A 15,352-nucleotide genomic window follows, 5' to 3' on the forward strand; every position below is an offset into this window, starting at 1 on the left:
TCCCTTGTGGGCACCAGTCAGTATGAACAGAGCCACCTCAATTTTCATTCCCGAGCTTAGCATTTACTCTTAATAGAAAACAGCCTGAACAAAAGAATAGTCGTGCAAATTTTTTTCTGGAATTAGCAGCATTTTTGGAGTACAGTAAATGTACAGAAAAGACAGGGGAAGCTCAGAGTGGTTAAGTCATTCGCTGGAGGTTCTAGTCACTAAGTGGAATAACTAGGATTTGAACCTGGTTTTGTCCCACCCCCAACAACTCATACTTGACCCATGAGACCATACTGCTTGCGGACAAGGAACCTCTTTATCTTAGAGCTTGGGTTTTCATACAGTTGCTATATCCATCCGATAACCTTCCATGGTAAATACTGTTTCATAGAAATACTCAGTAACCAAGACCAACAGATTTGTGCATATTTGGAGGAGAAGCTGCATATCTACGCTGAACTTGGAGAACTGAGTGGATTCAAGGATATCCATCTAGAGCCCCACCTCCTCATCAAACCTGACCCAGGGGAGCCTCCCCAGGCAGCCTCATTACTAGCAGCAGCCCTGAGAGAAGGTAAGTTGCTTCCAAAACTATTTCGTCTAACAAGTTCAGGAAATGTTTATTCCATGTGCCATGCCCTGTGGTCTTGCTCCTAAGACAAAGTTCCAACTGTGCTATGGTCCACATTCCAGAAATTGCAAAATAAAAGGAAATAGACGTGTCGGGTTGTGTCAAGTACTATGAAGAAAACAAAGTGTCTTTCAAGAGGTAAATGGGTGGAGAAGGTGGCATGTACATACAATAGAATCTCAGCCATAAGAAGGAGTGAGATCTGGCCATTTGCAACCACATGGATGGACCCAGAAGCTGTAATGCTAAGTGAAAGAAGTCAGACAGAGAAAGACGACTATCATACGATTTCACCCATTTGTGGAGTTTAGGAAACAAAACAAGTGAACGCATCAGATAAGAGAAAAACCCAAAAAAGACTTAAATACAGAGAACAAATTGGTGGTTTTCAGAGGGGAGGTGGTAGAGGGATGAGTGAAATAGGGGATGAGGATCAAGAGTATAGTCACCATGATGGGCACTGATGAATACACAGAATCGTTGAATTTTACTGTATTGTGCACCTGAAACTAATAGAACTATGTTCATGATACTTCAATAAAAAAATAATAAATAAAGATGGCTTTATTTGGAGAACTATAGAGGACAGTTGCTTCAATGAAGATTTTAATGAAGTCTGAACCCTACTTAAACAGGGGCGCCTGGGTGGCCTAGTAAAGTTAAGCATCTGACTCTCGATTTCAGCTCAGGTCATGGTCTCAGGGTCCTGGGATTGAGCCCTGCGTTGGGCTCCATGCTCAGCGGGGAGTCTGCTTGAGATTCTGTCTCTCCCTCCCGCCCTTCCCCACCCAGCTACGTGTTCATGTGCACACGCTCTCTTTCTCTCTGTAAAATAAATAAATCTTAAAAAAAAAAAAAAAGATAAATGGGATAGGGAGTATGGAGGGGGGTGGAGTGGGGAGGTTTTATGTGAGTTGGGGTGACCAGGGAAGACCTCTCTGGTACGGCAATATGCAAGCAGACACAGGGAAGCGGAAAAGCCATGTAGGCACCTGGGGAAAGGATGCTGCAGACACAGAGAAGTGGCGAAGGTCCCGAGGCAGGTGCACGGCAAGCCTGAGGCCTTGCAAGGAGGACCAAGCGGGTCGAGTGAAGGGAGGGGTGCAGAGCAGCCGACAGGTCAGAGCCAACTACCCCTCACGTGACACGGACCCAACTGAGGCAAGGAAAGAGGTTGGAGTCCACTCCAAACTGGGGTATGTGATGTGTGTGCCAGAAGGAGCCCTCTGACTGCTGTGTGGAGAATGGACTAGAAGGAGGCAAAGGGTAATAACAACATTGAGGGTATAACCTTGGGAGCTGGTGGCTGAGGCGGGTGGAGGATAAGATCACTGGGGAAATGAGGACATCACGGAGACCTGAGGCCAAGGTGTCAGAAGGATCATGCTCGTGGATGCAATTCCTGGAAATTTTGAGGGGAGGAGCATTTGGGGAAGGGAGAAACTTGTGCCAGGTGCTAAGTCGTTCAAGTGATCGGCAAGTGCTGTTCAAGTGAACATTCAAGTGAACGGCAACAAGGAGGGTGGGCGGTGTGATCCAGTGGCAGGGAATGGAAGGAACAAGGGGGTCAGGGGAAGGGATACCAGTCTGGAAGTGTTGATAGTGACCATGGGTTTGAGAGAGAACACAGCCACCACCTGAGAGTGCAGCGGACGGCGCAGACAAAGTTTGGTGGGTGCCAGATGGTGGGTGCAATGGTCCCACCACCCGTTTTTGTGAATATGGTTGCACTGCAGCAAACCCCGCTTTCTTGCTTTCTTGCTGTAGTGCTGACGGGGAAGAGCTGCTGTGGGCTGCGTGGCCACAGAGCCTAAAACGTATCCAGCCTGGTCCTCGGCACACCGAGCTCTGGCCGGGAACCTCGAGACAGCAGCTCTGGGGCATCCAGAGATGGTGACATCCGTCATCCTTATGTGATCAGGAAACGGAGGGCTTGAGAAGGGCCTAGAGACTGTCTGAGTTGGGGTCCAGTGACGGAATCACTCGTTCATTCACGCCTTCAGCATTCCGTGGGCACCCACCCCGGGCTCTGCGTTGGCCTGGGGGGTAAGACTCTGCATGGCTGCCCTGGGGGTGGCCTAGGCCCTGGGAAAGGTGCAGCAGGGAGCGCGGCCAGAGGTGGCGGGGGTGCAGGTGTCGGTCACCGCGCTGTACACCTGACACACCAGCGTGTGCCGGTGCGTGTCACTGGTCAGCTCAGAAAGGGGAACGAACGCTCGTCGAGGAGGAGCATAGACGGTCCACAGGGAACGAGAGGACTCCATGAGGTCCCGGGAAAATAAGGATGGGCTGCGGCGGCCTTGCTGCGGGGAAGACAGGGGAGGCGATGTGAGGCGGGGGGGGGGGGGGGGGCAGCTGCCTGGGGACCCGCGGGTGGGAGGGGCATGCGCTGCCCCGACTGTGGGGCAGGATCCTCGTGGGCTCTGGTCAAAACAGACACTTTTACTCCAAAATCTGTAGAAAGTTCCAGGATGCTTTTAATTGTGGGAGTGGCATGACCAGGAGCTGGGGGTGGCGGGAGGAAGGGGGCGGGTGCCTGGGGATGAGTGGGTGGGACAGAGCTGGTGGGCGCGTGGGGCAGAGGTGCAGCCGGGCGCGGGGACCCCCCCCATGTAGACCCCCCGCGGGTGGTGGCCTGGTTGTAGCCTCGCAGGTTGAAAGCCTTTATTGTAAACGGGAACATCACTTCCTTGGTGTGGCGGTCAGCAGCCTTACCGGGTCCCAAGAGGAGCCTTTGTTGTTTAAAATGCACATTCCCTGTCTTTTCCCTCGGAGATGCAACCTAGTAGCTGTAGGTGAGGAGTGGGGATCCTCACCAGGATTTTTTAAGGCACAGGTGGGGAAATCTCTTTTGGAGGATAGCTATGACTGAGTAGTAATCTGTGTACCTAAAATCATATTTAAGTTAATTGAATTGATGTACTGAAAATTAAATTTGAGATTTTTTAATAGAATGCATCTTTTTAATTTTCTGTTATAAAATGATGCATATTTTTATTAATTTTCTGTTATATAATGATGCTTAAGGGACACCTCGGTGGCTCAGTGGTTGAGCGTCTGCCTTCAGCCCAGGGCGTGACTCTGGGGTCCTGAGATCGAGTCCCACGTCCCCGCAGGGAGCCTACTTCTCCCTCCACTTGTGTCCCTGCCTCTCTCTGTGTCTCTCCTGAATAAATGAAGTCTTTAAAAAAAATAAAATACTGCTTGAAGTATCAGTCTAGATTGCAAGTTGGCAAACTTTTTTCTATGCAGAGCCAGATAGTAAATATTTTAGGCTTTGCAGGCCGCATTCAGTTTCCGGGACACATCCTCCTTCATGTGTGTGTGGGGGAGCTCGTCTGTACACTTAAATCTTTAAAATGTAAAAACCATTTTAAGCTCCATGGCCACGTAACAGCAGACAGAGGCCACATAGGGTTTGCCGACCCTGGATCTAGATCAAACTTTGTGCATTTGGTCTCTAAATCATGTCTTCTTTCTTCTCCCTTCTTAGCGGAGAGCCTGCAGGTTGCCGTGAAGGCCTCACAAGCGGGTGATGCTCGCCCATCACCTGAGGAGGGTTCTGCAGAACCTGCGGTGACAGATGCACAGGGTCCTCCCGAGGAGCCAGGATCGTCTCCAGCCTGTAAGTGAAAGTTCGGGCCTCGCCCCTGAGCCTGAACACAACCTCTGGAACACACAGTGGTCGTGTGAAATGAAGGCAACGGCTCTGTCCCTATTTGCAGGAGACTGGATGCATTTTTTTTTTTTTTTTTAATGAGAGAAAACCTGAGACCAGATAGGCTCTGGCCTGACTTACCTAGATCATGACTCTGGTGTTCCAATCATGGAGATTCCGAGAACAGTCAGCTGGTGGGTCTGCTGCTCTCTTACCCAGGCAAGCTTCATTACCATCCCAACCCCGACCCTGCCTCATTTTTTTTTTTTTTGATAAAACTTACGGAATAGTTTGGAATATGGTTTTGAAAGAATTTTTAAACTTTGGATTTATTTATTTTTTTTAAATGGGTCCCTGCAGTTCACTAAAGAGCAAGTCCTTTGGCTTAATCTCAGAGGCATCCACCGAGCAAACATAACCCAGAAAACTAGAATCTTAAAACATCCCCACAGACACGCAGTTGGGTGGTGTGATTAAAGGCAGAAGTGCCAGAAAATTCTTGATCTTTGTCATCATACATTTTAATTCACTAAAGGCACCGTGTCCAGTATATTTTAAAAGACGGAAAAATGTCACGTAGGGAATTAGGTGACTTCTCGGAACCTAATGATGTTACATGTATGAGCTGAATACTTAATTTCCTACAGGTTTCTGAGAGAAGAGCATAAAAGCATATTTTTCATTGTATTTGGGTGATAAAAACCTCGACTTCCACCAGCCTGTATTAGACACAAGACAAAACATCTTTATTAGCCAGGGATTGGAGGCTTAAGTGGTCTCTGAATCGCTTAAACAGCATCCCTGGGTCAACTGAGACACAAGGAGGCCATGCAGTTTTAAGACTGTACTTTTTTGAGATGAGCTCTAATAATTATTTTGTCCTCTCAAATTCTGCTTTATCCAGTCCTGCATTTGTATTTTCAGAAAGTGCACACATGTTTTTCGTTTTGATGCAGCCCAGACTCCTCAGGGGAGTTGTGCTGCCCTGGGTGATTTCCTTTTAAAAGGAGAAATGCATTATGCCATCGAGAGAGGGAGTTCCTTCTATAAATACACCCCGGGGATCCGCTCCCTCCGCCTCACCCCGGGGACAGCTGGGGAGGCTCCGCTTGGCCCCTGCAGCTGCTCAGAGCACACGGCTGCACCTTCCCTCCCTCCAGACCAGGCAGCGAGGTTCTCCTCGTCTGTACCATGTCCCCCATGATCGGGAGAGGCCCCAGGGACACCTGTGACTCGGGTCAAAACCATCAAGAGGCTGTTTGCAGTGCCTTGACCCCAGGATTCATGGATGAGCAGGGGCGGGTTGACATGGTCCTGTTCCCCCGAAGGCCTCTTCCTTTCTGGGCTAACCCTGGTGCCCCAAGGGTTGGATTCTCTTATTAAGGTTAGTGGGGGCAAAAGACTAATATTCCTTAAATGAGAGTCTGTACCTGACTGGGCCAGTTCTTTAACTTTCAGGACTGGGTCCTTCTAAGTCAAGCCCAATATGGCAATATGAAGCCATAGACCAAGCGAAACCTCCCCTGAGCAGTCCTCAGTGTTACCTGGTCAGGTGCATGAGTATAATCTAGTCCTTCAAAAGTCCTGGAGATCTGAAACTGAATAAGGAACAGAGGGATCTGATCCCTTGGCTCACCATCAACTCCTTTGCCCGTTTGATGGTCCCCATTGCCATGGAGTGGGGAGGAGGGCGAGAGCGACAATGGCTAATGCTGTGGTGATGCCGTGGGTATCTCTCTGAGAAGTAAGTATAATACCCAGCAGCGGAACCGCATTTCGAGCAACAGAGACATTTTTTTTTAATCAGATTTTTTTAAAGATTTTATTTATTTATTCATGAAAGAGAGAGAGAGGCAGAGACCCAGGCAGAGGGAGAAGCAGGCTCCATGCAGGGAACCTGATGTGGGACTCGATCCTGGGTCTCCAGGGTCACGCCCTGGGCTGAAGGCAGACGCCAAACCGCTGAGCCACCCAGGGATCCCCAGATGCATTTCTATAAAAATGTCTCTTCACTGTAAGTGAGAACCGTTGACCGGCTCGGGCAAAATTGACCTGATTTTCAGCTGATAAAATCTGAAGTTGTTAACCGTTTAAACAGAAAAGTTTTTTGTGATAGAAGTGGCCTTTGGAAACCCCACTTCCATGGGGAGAAGAAGTCTTCCCTCCATCAGAGATGGCACTGTGTGTCACAGAGCAAGTGCTCGCTAGGGCCCTGTTTGAACGTGGTTCCAATAACAGTCTGGGTGTGAAAGTGCTTTGGGGAATCTAGTTTAAATCATCATAAGGCGAGCATAGCGTATGGCTTACCTGAGGTCACGTGGGCACAGAAGTAAAATCGCACCAGCAGAGATTTGACGATTTAAGCAGCAGAGATTAATCGATGTCTGGTACTTAAAAAAAATATTTCTGGACTAGAAATATCTCTGCATTTCACAGGTCGGACATACAGATTTCAAAAGTCGTTGTGGATCTAAAGGATGAGCAAGTATTGTGAGGGGGGGAAAAACACTCGGACATCGTCTTTATAAAGCTATTTGGAGGTGGGGACGGGCTCCTCTTTGCAGGACCGAGAGCTCCTCCCGGATGAGCCGTCTGGGCCCTGCTTAGAGGGGTGCTCGGCTCCCGTCGTTGGGTCCGTGCTCCTCTGCACGGTCAGCCGCCCCTGCCCGGCCACCGGGGAGCCTTTCGCCGAGCCATCTCCTTAGACCTGGCTCTGCCCGCCCTTGCTTGGGCCCCACAGTGTCTGTTTTCAGTGTCCTCCTCCCCACTGGCTTTTCCCTAGCTAGCAAGCACGGGATGTAGCGTCTGCCCTCCCTGCGTCACCAACATCACGGGGAGGCCCTGTCCGCAAGAAAGAAAAATGAAAAGATGGGCGATGCCACCCGCCAGCTTGGTATCGACTAGCGTGTAAGCTCCCCGAGGGCAGGGACTCCACACTCTGCACTGCGTCCGCCCCTCGTGTGAGGCTGTGTCGTACGCGTGATTTTGTGTCTCTTATCTCGAAATACGTGTCAGCTGTGTACGTGTACGAACTACGTGCGCTGGCTGACGTTTGATGATGTCCTTTCTGTTTCTGTCTCGATGGCGTGCTTGCAGCACTAGTCACAGAAGGGACAGGAGGAAGAGGCTGTTGGGATGTGGATCCTGGCCCCCAGGGTGTGGGAACCGACTTGGCGGTCTCTGATGCAGGGGAGAAGGTATTGTGAACCAATTTGCTAGTAAATGGCACCGTTGCTCTGTGTTGTGACGTGACCCCAGGCCCTGGTCTGTCCCGAGCCGCGAGGGGTCGGGAGCCTTCTCCGCAGCTGTTCTCCGTGTCCGTGCTCTGCTTTGGTCTTTCTAACCTTCAAGTCCCTCAAGATGTTCTCGCTCTTCCTGGATCATGTAGGTGTACGCCAAGAAACGGTTTAAAAGTCATTAAAAGGATTTAAAACCTGAATGTGTGTGTGTCTGCGCACTCTTACTTCTGGTCTCGCTTCTGCTCCCGTCCCTGCAAGGCTTCCACCCGCTGCCCTTGGCCCCGCTTGGGGACGCAGCCCTGGCGTCCGGTGGCGCTAAAGTGGCAGCAACGGTGTTGCCCCAGGCCCCCGTGGCTGCTCCACCTTCTCTTACCTTCATTTCCCTGTCTCCACTCACATTGTCACCTGCTTTTTTTTTTTTTTTTAAGGTTTTATTTATTTATTCATAGAGAGGTAGAGACCCAGGCAGAGGGAGAAGCAGGCTCCATGCAGGGAGCCTGATGTGGGACTCGATCCCGGGACTCCAGGATCATGGCCTGGGCTGAAGGCGGCGCTAAACCGCTGAGCCACCCAGGCTGCCTTTTTTTTGTGTGTGTGTGACACTTTTAATCAACCTGATTTTGGCTTGGGGCTAATAGGTTCCAAAATGCCTTTTTTTTTTTTTTCTTGGACATAGTTTTCAAGTGACACTCACTTAAACACTAAATGCATGAAACTTCCTGTTCACTTCCAATGAAGCCAGGATGTCAGGAATTGGGAATGAGAATATGATCCTGGGAGGTGGCTGCTTGGCCTCCCCAGGCTTGGCTGGGTCTCAGGAGTTTCAGCTTTATCAAAAATCGTATTAGGCACATTACCAGATACCAGTATGTGCTAACGTGGAAAAATGACATGCCGTCTATTTAGGAGATGACTTATATAGTATATGTTCTTGCATATATTGCATATGACTGAGACACCCGGTCCAAGGATTTTTTTTTTCTGGGGGGATGATTTTCTTTCTTTTTTTTAAATATAAATTTATTTTTTTATTGGTGTTCAGTTTGCCAACATATAGAATAACACTCAGTCCAAAGATTTTTAAAAACCCAAAGCAAATGTGGCTGTGATTTAGTTTTGCTTTGTTTTTTTGTTTTTTTTAAAAAAAAAAACTTCATAGGCCAAGGTAAAAATAGGAATGCAATATTTTACTCTGCTTACTCTGACTGTAAGCTTTCTGACTTGTTGCTTCTTTAAAACGTTCCTACTTTGGTCATCCCTTTCAGCACAGACTTCATTTTTCGGTCTGAAGCTTCCAGCTGCCTTTGTCCTAGAGGAAGAGAGGCGGGGAAGGAGGGCTGGTTAGTTAGTAATAGGCTTTTCTTGAATGGAAATCCTGGCGGCTCCCACCCCTAAGGTCTTTTTTCTTCCATCATGGGGTCAAAGGTAAGTGAAATCTGAGAGGTGTGGGTTCCCGCCTACCTGGAAGAATTTTAATAAGGCATTTGAGGAAATGAACTGACAGGGCAGGGATCACCTGAAATCAAACATTAAAAAAAAAAAAAAAGGCATGTGATGGGTATTTTGTCATTAGCTTCCCCACTAAGGTAAGGTCTTAAAATTATTTTTTTTTTTTCTGAAAGAGTCTTAAAAATCTGTGCTGCAGCCGGCAAAGTCCCTGGGGTGTCAGTCACCATCACCAGCTGCACTCCTGCACAGGCACCACAAGGGGGAGGGCCAGCTCCACGAAAAGTAGGACACTACACAGCTCAGGCTTGTATCAGGCTTCGTGGTTCTTGGGAGTAAGTAATCACGTGTGGCGTAATCCAACCCCTCTCTGTGTTTCTAATTTGTACAGAGCATAAAAATTCTACAGCATACGATTTTCTTATTACAAAGGTAATGAGGGACAGAACCACCAGGGCAGAGAGAACTCTAGAACTCGCTAGAGGATGGGGGGCCATCCCCGGTATGGTGGAGGGGGGCCATGGCTGGACTCCAGACTTCACCTCCCTTTCCATCCTTTGTCCTTCCTGTGTAGGAGGTTCTGCTCAATAAGGAAACCTTCGATGGGCGGTATGGGGAGGAGGGTGGGCAGGGAAGAAGGGAGCTGGCCATCTCCTCAAAGCGTCACCGGCCTAAACTAATGGAACAAGCCCAGAGTTACCGGAGAACATGACCAGAGCTGTTTCTCATGGGTTCGATTTAAAGCTCCTCAGATACAGGCCACAGCATCCTGGGGACTACAGGCTCTAGGAAGGCAGGGAACCCGACGACCTCCCCCAGCAGCAGGCGGCGAGCACGCAGCAGGTCCACACTGTTCGTCTATAGGACGGAGTGTGAGCATCCGTCAGATGCTGGGTGTCCTTGTTAAATTTGCAGACACGGCATTAAACACACGTAAGAAGTCCTGCTACTCATTGGCGTCCATCCCAGTGAAAGAAGACAGACAATAAATGGACAGACAAGTGTTCGATTCAATTCTAGAAACTGGAAATCCTCACTGTCCACATGTGTCTCTAGTGTGCGCACCAGGGAGACAAAGAATGAAACCTAGACCCCCTCCCCCCGGAGCAGATGGTCTCCAGCCTCGCTCAAGGCCTCTGCTGGTCGAGCTTTTCCTAAAGGCAATCACAGATGCGTCCAGTGGCCTCTGAGTAGGATCTAGGAGGGCAGGCCAGTGACGTGCTGGCCCCTGGGCCACCCCTGGGTCTGGGTTTCCTCTCCTGACCACTGGCTTTTTGGGCTTTGTGAATCTTGGACACGGAGATGGGAGCTAGAAGTCAGGCACGGTGTTCTCTAGCTTCCAAATCTGGCCTCCAGGATGTAGGGAGCCAACCTGGCCTGGGGGCCAACTTCACTCTGGTCACAGAGAGCACAGTTGACAGTGTGGTTTCCACAAGGTAAATATTGTCACTTGCTGAGAGAGTGCAGAGCTTCCCCACTGTCATCCCATGTTGTTTTTTAAAGGGATGTTTGGGTGAAAAGTCGCCCTGCTCCTCAAATACAGAGTTTGTACAGATGGAGGCTCTCCTGGGGGTGGGGGTGGGGTGTGTTTAATTCTGGAGGCTTTGCTTTCTGGAGGGAAAGAGGGTCTATAGAAGAGTTTTGAGGCAGTGAATTGATGTACCTGAGGTCGTACGTTTTGGAACACTAGGTGTGGCTTTTCGAAAGTAGAACCGTTATTCATTTTCTTATTTTTTTACGTATTTTAGGTGGAATATAGAAGTTTCACGGTTTCTTCACAGTCAGAGGTGAGCTATATACACTTGAAATATATCATCATCCTCTCTTTATTTTTGAATATTGAATGCTTTTTCAAGAATTTGACTCTTACAACCTTACCTTCCAGATTATACAAGCGATCCAGAATTTAACCCGACTCCTCTATAGCCTTCAGGTAATTGTGCTCCTCTAATCTTTTTTTTTTTTTTTTTAAGATTTTATTTATTCAAGACAGAGAGAGAGAGAGGCAGAGACATGGGCAGAGGGAGAAGCAGGCTCCATACAGGGAACCCAATGTGGGACTCGATCCCGAGTCTCCAGGATCATGTCCTGGGCTGCAGGCAGTGCTAAACCGCTGGGCCATTGGGGTTGCCTTTTGTTTAAAATATTTTAGCTCCTCTAATCTTTGACCTTGCAAATGTTTCTTGTAACGCAATTAATTTTATTAGATGATTCCCAGACATTAAAAATTAGAGCATTTGAGAAGTAGCGAATGATCTTAAAGGATGCCAGTTCCCAAAGCGTAACCCCGCTAGTTGCCTAGAACTTCACCTGGTATTGTAATCACCAGGCAACATGACTACTTTTTATACCATTCTTCTCTGAAACCATAAAATGGTTCATATCTTTAAAAAATATTAATGACTATGATTTGGCTGGAAGTTTACAGTGAAGCTCTTAGGTGACTATAGCATGACTTCACATTTTCTGGTGAAAACTTAAATTCACACCTGAACTTTCACTTTCTCATATGGACTTGGGCCTTTAGGGCAGTAAAGTAATTAATGTGTTCCTTCATTCTTTTGTTTGTTCATCCACCCAACATTTATTGAGCACGCTCTCCATGCTGGGCGCTATGCTGAGGGCTGAGCACAGAAAGGCCGATGGGCTACAATGCCTACCATTGAATGGCTCACTCTCTTTCAAGGAAAGACAGGCATAAAAGTTGTGCTTGCATTTAGGATTACAGGGTTGGATGATCCCTTAGTTCATGCACAAGAAAGGCCAAATACATGAATTGCTCAACTTATAGATTAAAAACATTTTAATGCTATCAAAGCAATATTAGTGTTAAATATAAATTGGTAGGAAAATTTGAGGATGTAAGTAAATATAACAGCTGGTGATTCTACAGAGAGAATTACTATTGTTATGTTGGTATATGTCCCAGTTGTTTTTTTTTAAGATTTCATTTATTTTTTATTTTTTAAAAAGTATTTTATTTATTCATGAGAGAGAGAGAGAGAGAGAGAAGCAGACACAGGCAGAGGGAGAAGCAGGCTCCCTGCGGGGATCCCGACGCGGGACTCGATCCTGGGACTCCAGGATCACGCCCTGGGCTGAAGGTGGTATTAAACCTCTGAGCCACCCGGGCTGCCCTGTTTATTTTAGAGAGAACTTGAGTGAGGGGAGGGGCAAAAGAGACGGAAAGATAGATTCTCAAGCAGACTCCACACCAAGTGTGGAGCGCAATGTGAGGCTTGATCCCACAACCCTGAGATCATGACTTGAGCCAAAATCAAGATTGGGTGCCGAATCACCTGAGCCACCCAGGGGCTCCTCCCTCCAGTTTTTTTAGAATCCTTTTATATACACTCTAACAATGTACTTTTGTACGTGTTCAGCTATTACTCTAGCACGATTTTTGGTGGCTGTATAATATTCAAGTCTGTGGAACTTACCGAGTTCTTCAAAACTACACCTCTGTATTAAGTCTGTAAGATATTCCTGTACACTAATCTCTTTGAACATAGCTGAGTGTTTCCTTGGGATAAGTCACTAGAATTATTATTTTTTTTAGATTTTTAATAGATATTACCCAAATAATCAAACTCATCAACATCCCTCTCTCTTCCTAATTTGAAAATAGGTCAAGGTATCCAATTACCTTAATTTTCATTTCTGTGGTTACTGTCGAAACTAAACTCCTCCCCCTCCCATAATGGTTTATTAGCCATTCATACTCCATCTCTTATACTTCTTGGATATTAAAAAAAAATAAAGTCTGACTTTAAGTTTTCACCAGAAAACAATGTAAAGTCATGCTACATTTGATATTTTCTTATTTATACTTTGCATCAAGACTTCTTTCTTTTATGCCTTATTGATCATCTGCCTATTGCTCTCATACAAGTATCTTAAAAATTAAAGTTTTTGATTATATTTGAATATAGGGCAGTGATAATCTCCTCTTAATCTTTTTCTATGCTTATTTCTATATTCATAAGAGATTTCAATCACCCTGACAGGTTTCTTACCTTCCTATTAGGACTGATAAATTAAAATTTCCTATTTATGAATGAAATTGGAGAGAATTGTCACTTTTGCAGTAATTAGTCCTCTTGTTGGAGAACATGCTGTTGGTCATCTCTTAGATAAAAGGAAGCTGTTTTGGTTAAACAGTTCTATTCTTTGGACTATTCCTGATAGAAAGTTAAAATTTGAAAGTAGCTATATTATGGCTAGTCTTCAATACTTACATCAATTTGATTTTCTTGGCTTTTACTTCGTCTTACTTCTGGAAACATATTAAGTAATTGTGGCAGTAGCAAGCATCCTTGTCTTGTACAAGATCTAACAGGAATACCTTTGATGTCTGACATTAAACATGCTGGCCTGGGATAGATGTTCTTAGAGTTGATTTATCATAGGATCAAACATTCTTTCTTTTACATTTTAACTGAGAAATGGGTATAGTTTGAGCATAGTTCATTAACTTTTGGGAGATGAAAACATTGATTATCCCAGCTTGTGTTGCCTGATGAAAACACTCACAGGTCGTGTCTCTTCAGTGTTGACTGCCATGCTTTGTGGCCGCAGGGTTCAGAAAAGCTCCCCTAAATGACCTAATTTTTGCAACACATGAGATTGAAGGGAGGTATCGAATTCTACAGTAGATTCTCTTAACCACGACTTTTGAGCTGGTATGAGGACATGGGCTCTGGAAGATGTCTTTTCATGGAGTATTCATCCCTTTTGAAGCTGAATCTCTTATTTTTAATGTGGTTTTTTTTTTGTGCTTACCTTTGTTTTTTTTTTTAATAAATTAATTTTTATTGGTGTTCAATTTACCAACATACAGAATAACACCCAGTGCTCATCCCGTCAAGTGTCCCCCTCAGTGCCCGTCACCCATTCCCCCCCACCCCCCGCCCTCCTCCCCTTCCACCACCCCTAGTTTGTTTCCCAGAGTTAGGAGTCTTTATGTTCGTGTCTCCCTTCCTGATATTTAATGTGTTTTTTAAATTATTTTTTATTGGAGTTTAGTTTGCCAACATATAGCATAACCCCCAGTGCTCATCCCATCCAGTGCCCCCCTCAGTGCCCATCACCCAGTCACCCCAACCCCCCGCCCACCTCCCTTTCCACTACCCCTTGTTCATTTCCCAGAGTTAGGAGTCTCTCATGTTCCGTCACCCTCTCTGATATTTCCCACTCATTTTCTCTCCTTTCCCCTTTATTCCCTTTCACTATTTTTTATATTCCCCAAATGAATGAGACCATATAATGTTTGTCCTTCTCTTATTGACTTATTTCACTCAGCATAATGCCCTGCAGTTCTATCCACATTGAAGCAAATGGTGGGTATTTGCCATTTCTAATGGCTGAGGAATATTCCATTGTATACATAGACCACGTCTTCTTTATCCATTCATCTTTCGATGGACACCGAGGCTCCTTCCACAGTTTGGCTATTGTGGACATTGCTGCTGTGAACATCGGGGTGCAGGTGTCCCGGCGTTTCATTGCATCTGTATCTTTAGGGTAAATCCCCAGCAGTGCAATTGCTGGGTCGTAGGGCAGATCTATTTTTAACTCTTTGAGGAACCTCCACACAGTTTTCCAGAGTGGCTGCACCAGTTCACATTCCCACCAACAGTGCAGGAGGGTTCTTTCTCCACATCCTCTCCAACATTTGCTGTTTCCTGCCTTGTTAATTTTCCCCATTCTCACTGGTGTGAGGTGGTATCTCATTGTGGTTTTGATCTGTATTTCCCTGATGGCCAATGATGCGGAGCATGTTCTCATGTGCTTGTTGGCCATGTCTGTGTCTTCCTCCGTGAGATTTCTGTTCATGTCTTCTGCCCATTTCATGATTGGATTGTTTGTTTCTTTGCTGTTGAGTTTCATAAGTTCTTTATAGATCTTGGAAACTAGCCCTTTATCTGATACGTCATTTGCACATATCTTCTCCCATCTGTAGGTTGTCTTGTAGTTTTGTTGACTGTTTCTTTTGCTGTCAAAAGCTTTTTATCCTGATGAAGTCCCAATAGTTCATTTTTCCTTTTGTTTCTCTTGCCTTCATGGATGTATCTTGCAAGAAGTTGCTGTGGCCGAGTTCAAAATGGGTGTTACCTGTGTTCTCCTCTAGGATTTTGATGGACTCTTGTCTCACATTTAGATCTTTCATCCATTTTGAGTGTATCTTTGTGTCTGGTGTCAGAGAATGGTCTAGTTTCATTCTTCTACATGTGGTTGTCCAATTTTCCCTGCACCATTTATTGAAGAGACTGTCCTTTATCCAGTGGATGGTCTTTCCTGCTTTGTCGAATATTAGTTGACCATAGAGTTGAGGGTCCACTTCTGGATTCTCTATTCTGTTCCATTGATCTCTGTGTCTGTGTTTGT

At 46.3% G+C, this 15,352-nt stretch overlaps 1 protein-coding gene across 15 annotated transcripts in view; it reads left to right on the forward strand.

Annotated features, from left to right (window-relative positions):
• Positions 1–15,352, forward strand: part of ARHGEF28 (Rho guanine nucleotide exchange factor 28) — a 297,631-nt gene that overhangs the window by 251,507 nt on the left and 30,772 nt on the right. For 12 of the 15 annotated variants that reach the window (XM_041765582.1, XM_041765581.1, XM_041765583.1 and 9 more), the window contains 6 exons: positions 383–565; positions 4,116–4,247; positions 7,377–7,477; positions 9,142–9,300; positions 10,714–10,752; positions 10,851–10,898. In XM_041765582.1, the coding sequence (XP_041621516.1) occupies positions 383–565; positions 4,116–4,247; positions 7,377–7,477; positions 9,142–9,300; positions 10,714–10,752; positions 10,851–10,898 (662 nt within the window). The remainder of the gene's footprint in view (positions 1–382; positions 566–4,115; positions 4,248–7,376; positions 7,478–9,141; positions 9,301–10,713; positions 10,753–10,850; positions 10,899–15,352) is intronic. The other 3 variants (XM_041765596.1, XM_041765584.1, XM_041765592.1) reach the window with 1 other exon arrangement.

This window comes from Vulpes lagopus, chromosome 8 (assembly GCF_018345385.1).
Source record: "Vulpes lagopus strain Blue_001 chromosome 8, ASM1834538v1, whole genome shotgun sequence".
NCBI classification, from domain to species: Eukaryota; Metazoa; Chordata; class Mammalia; order Carnivora; family Canidae; genus Vulpes; species Vulpes lagopus.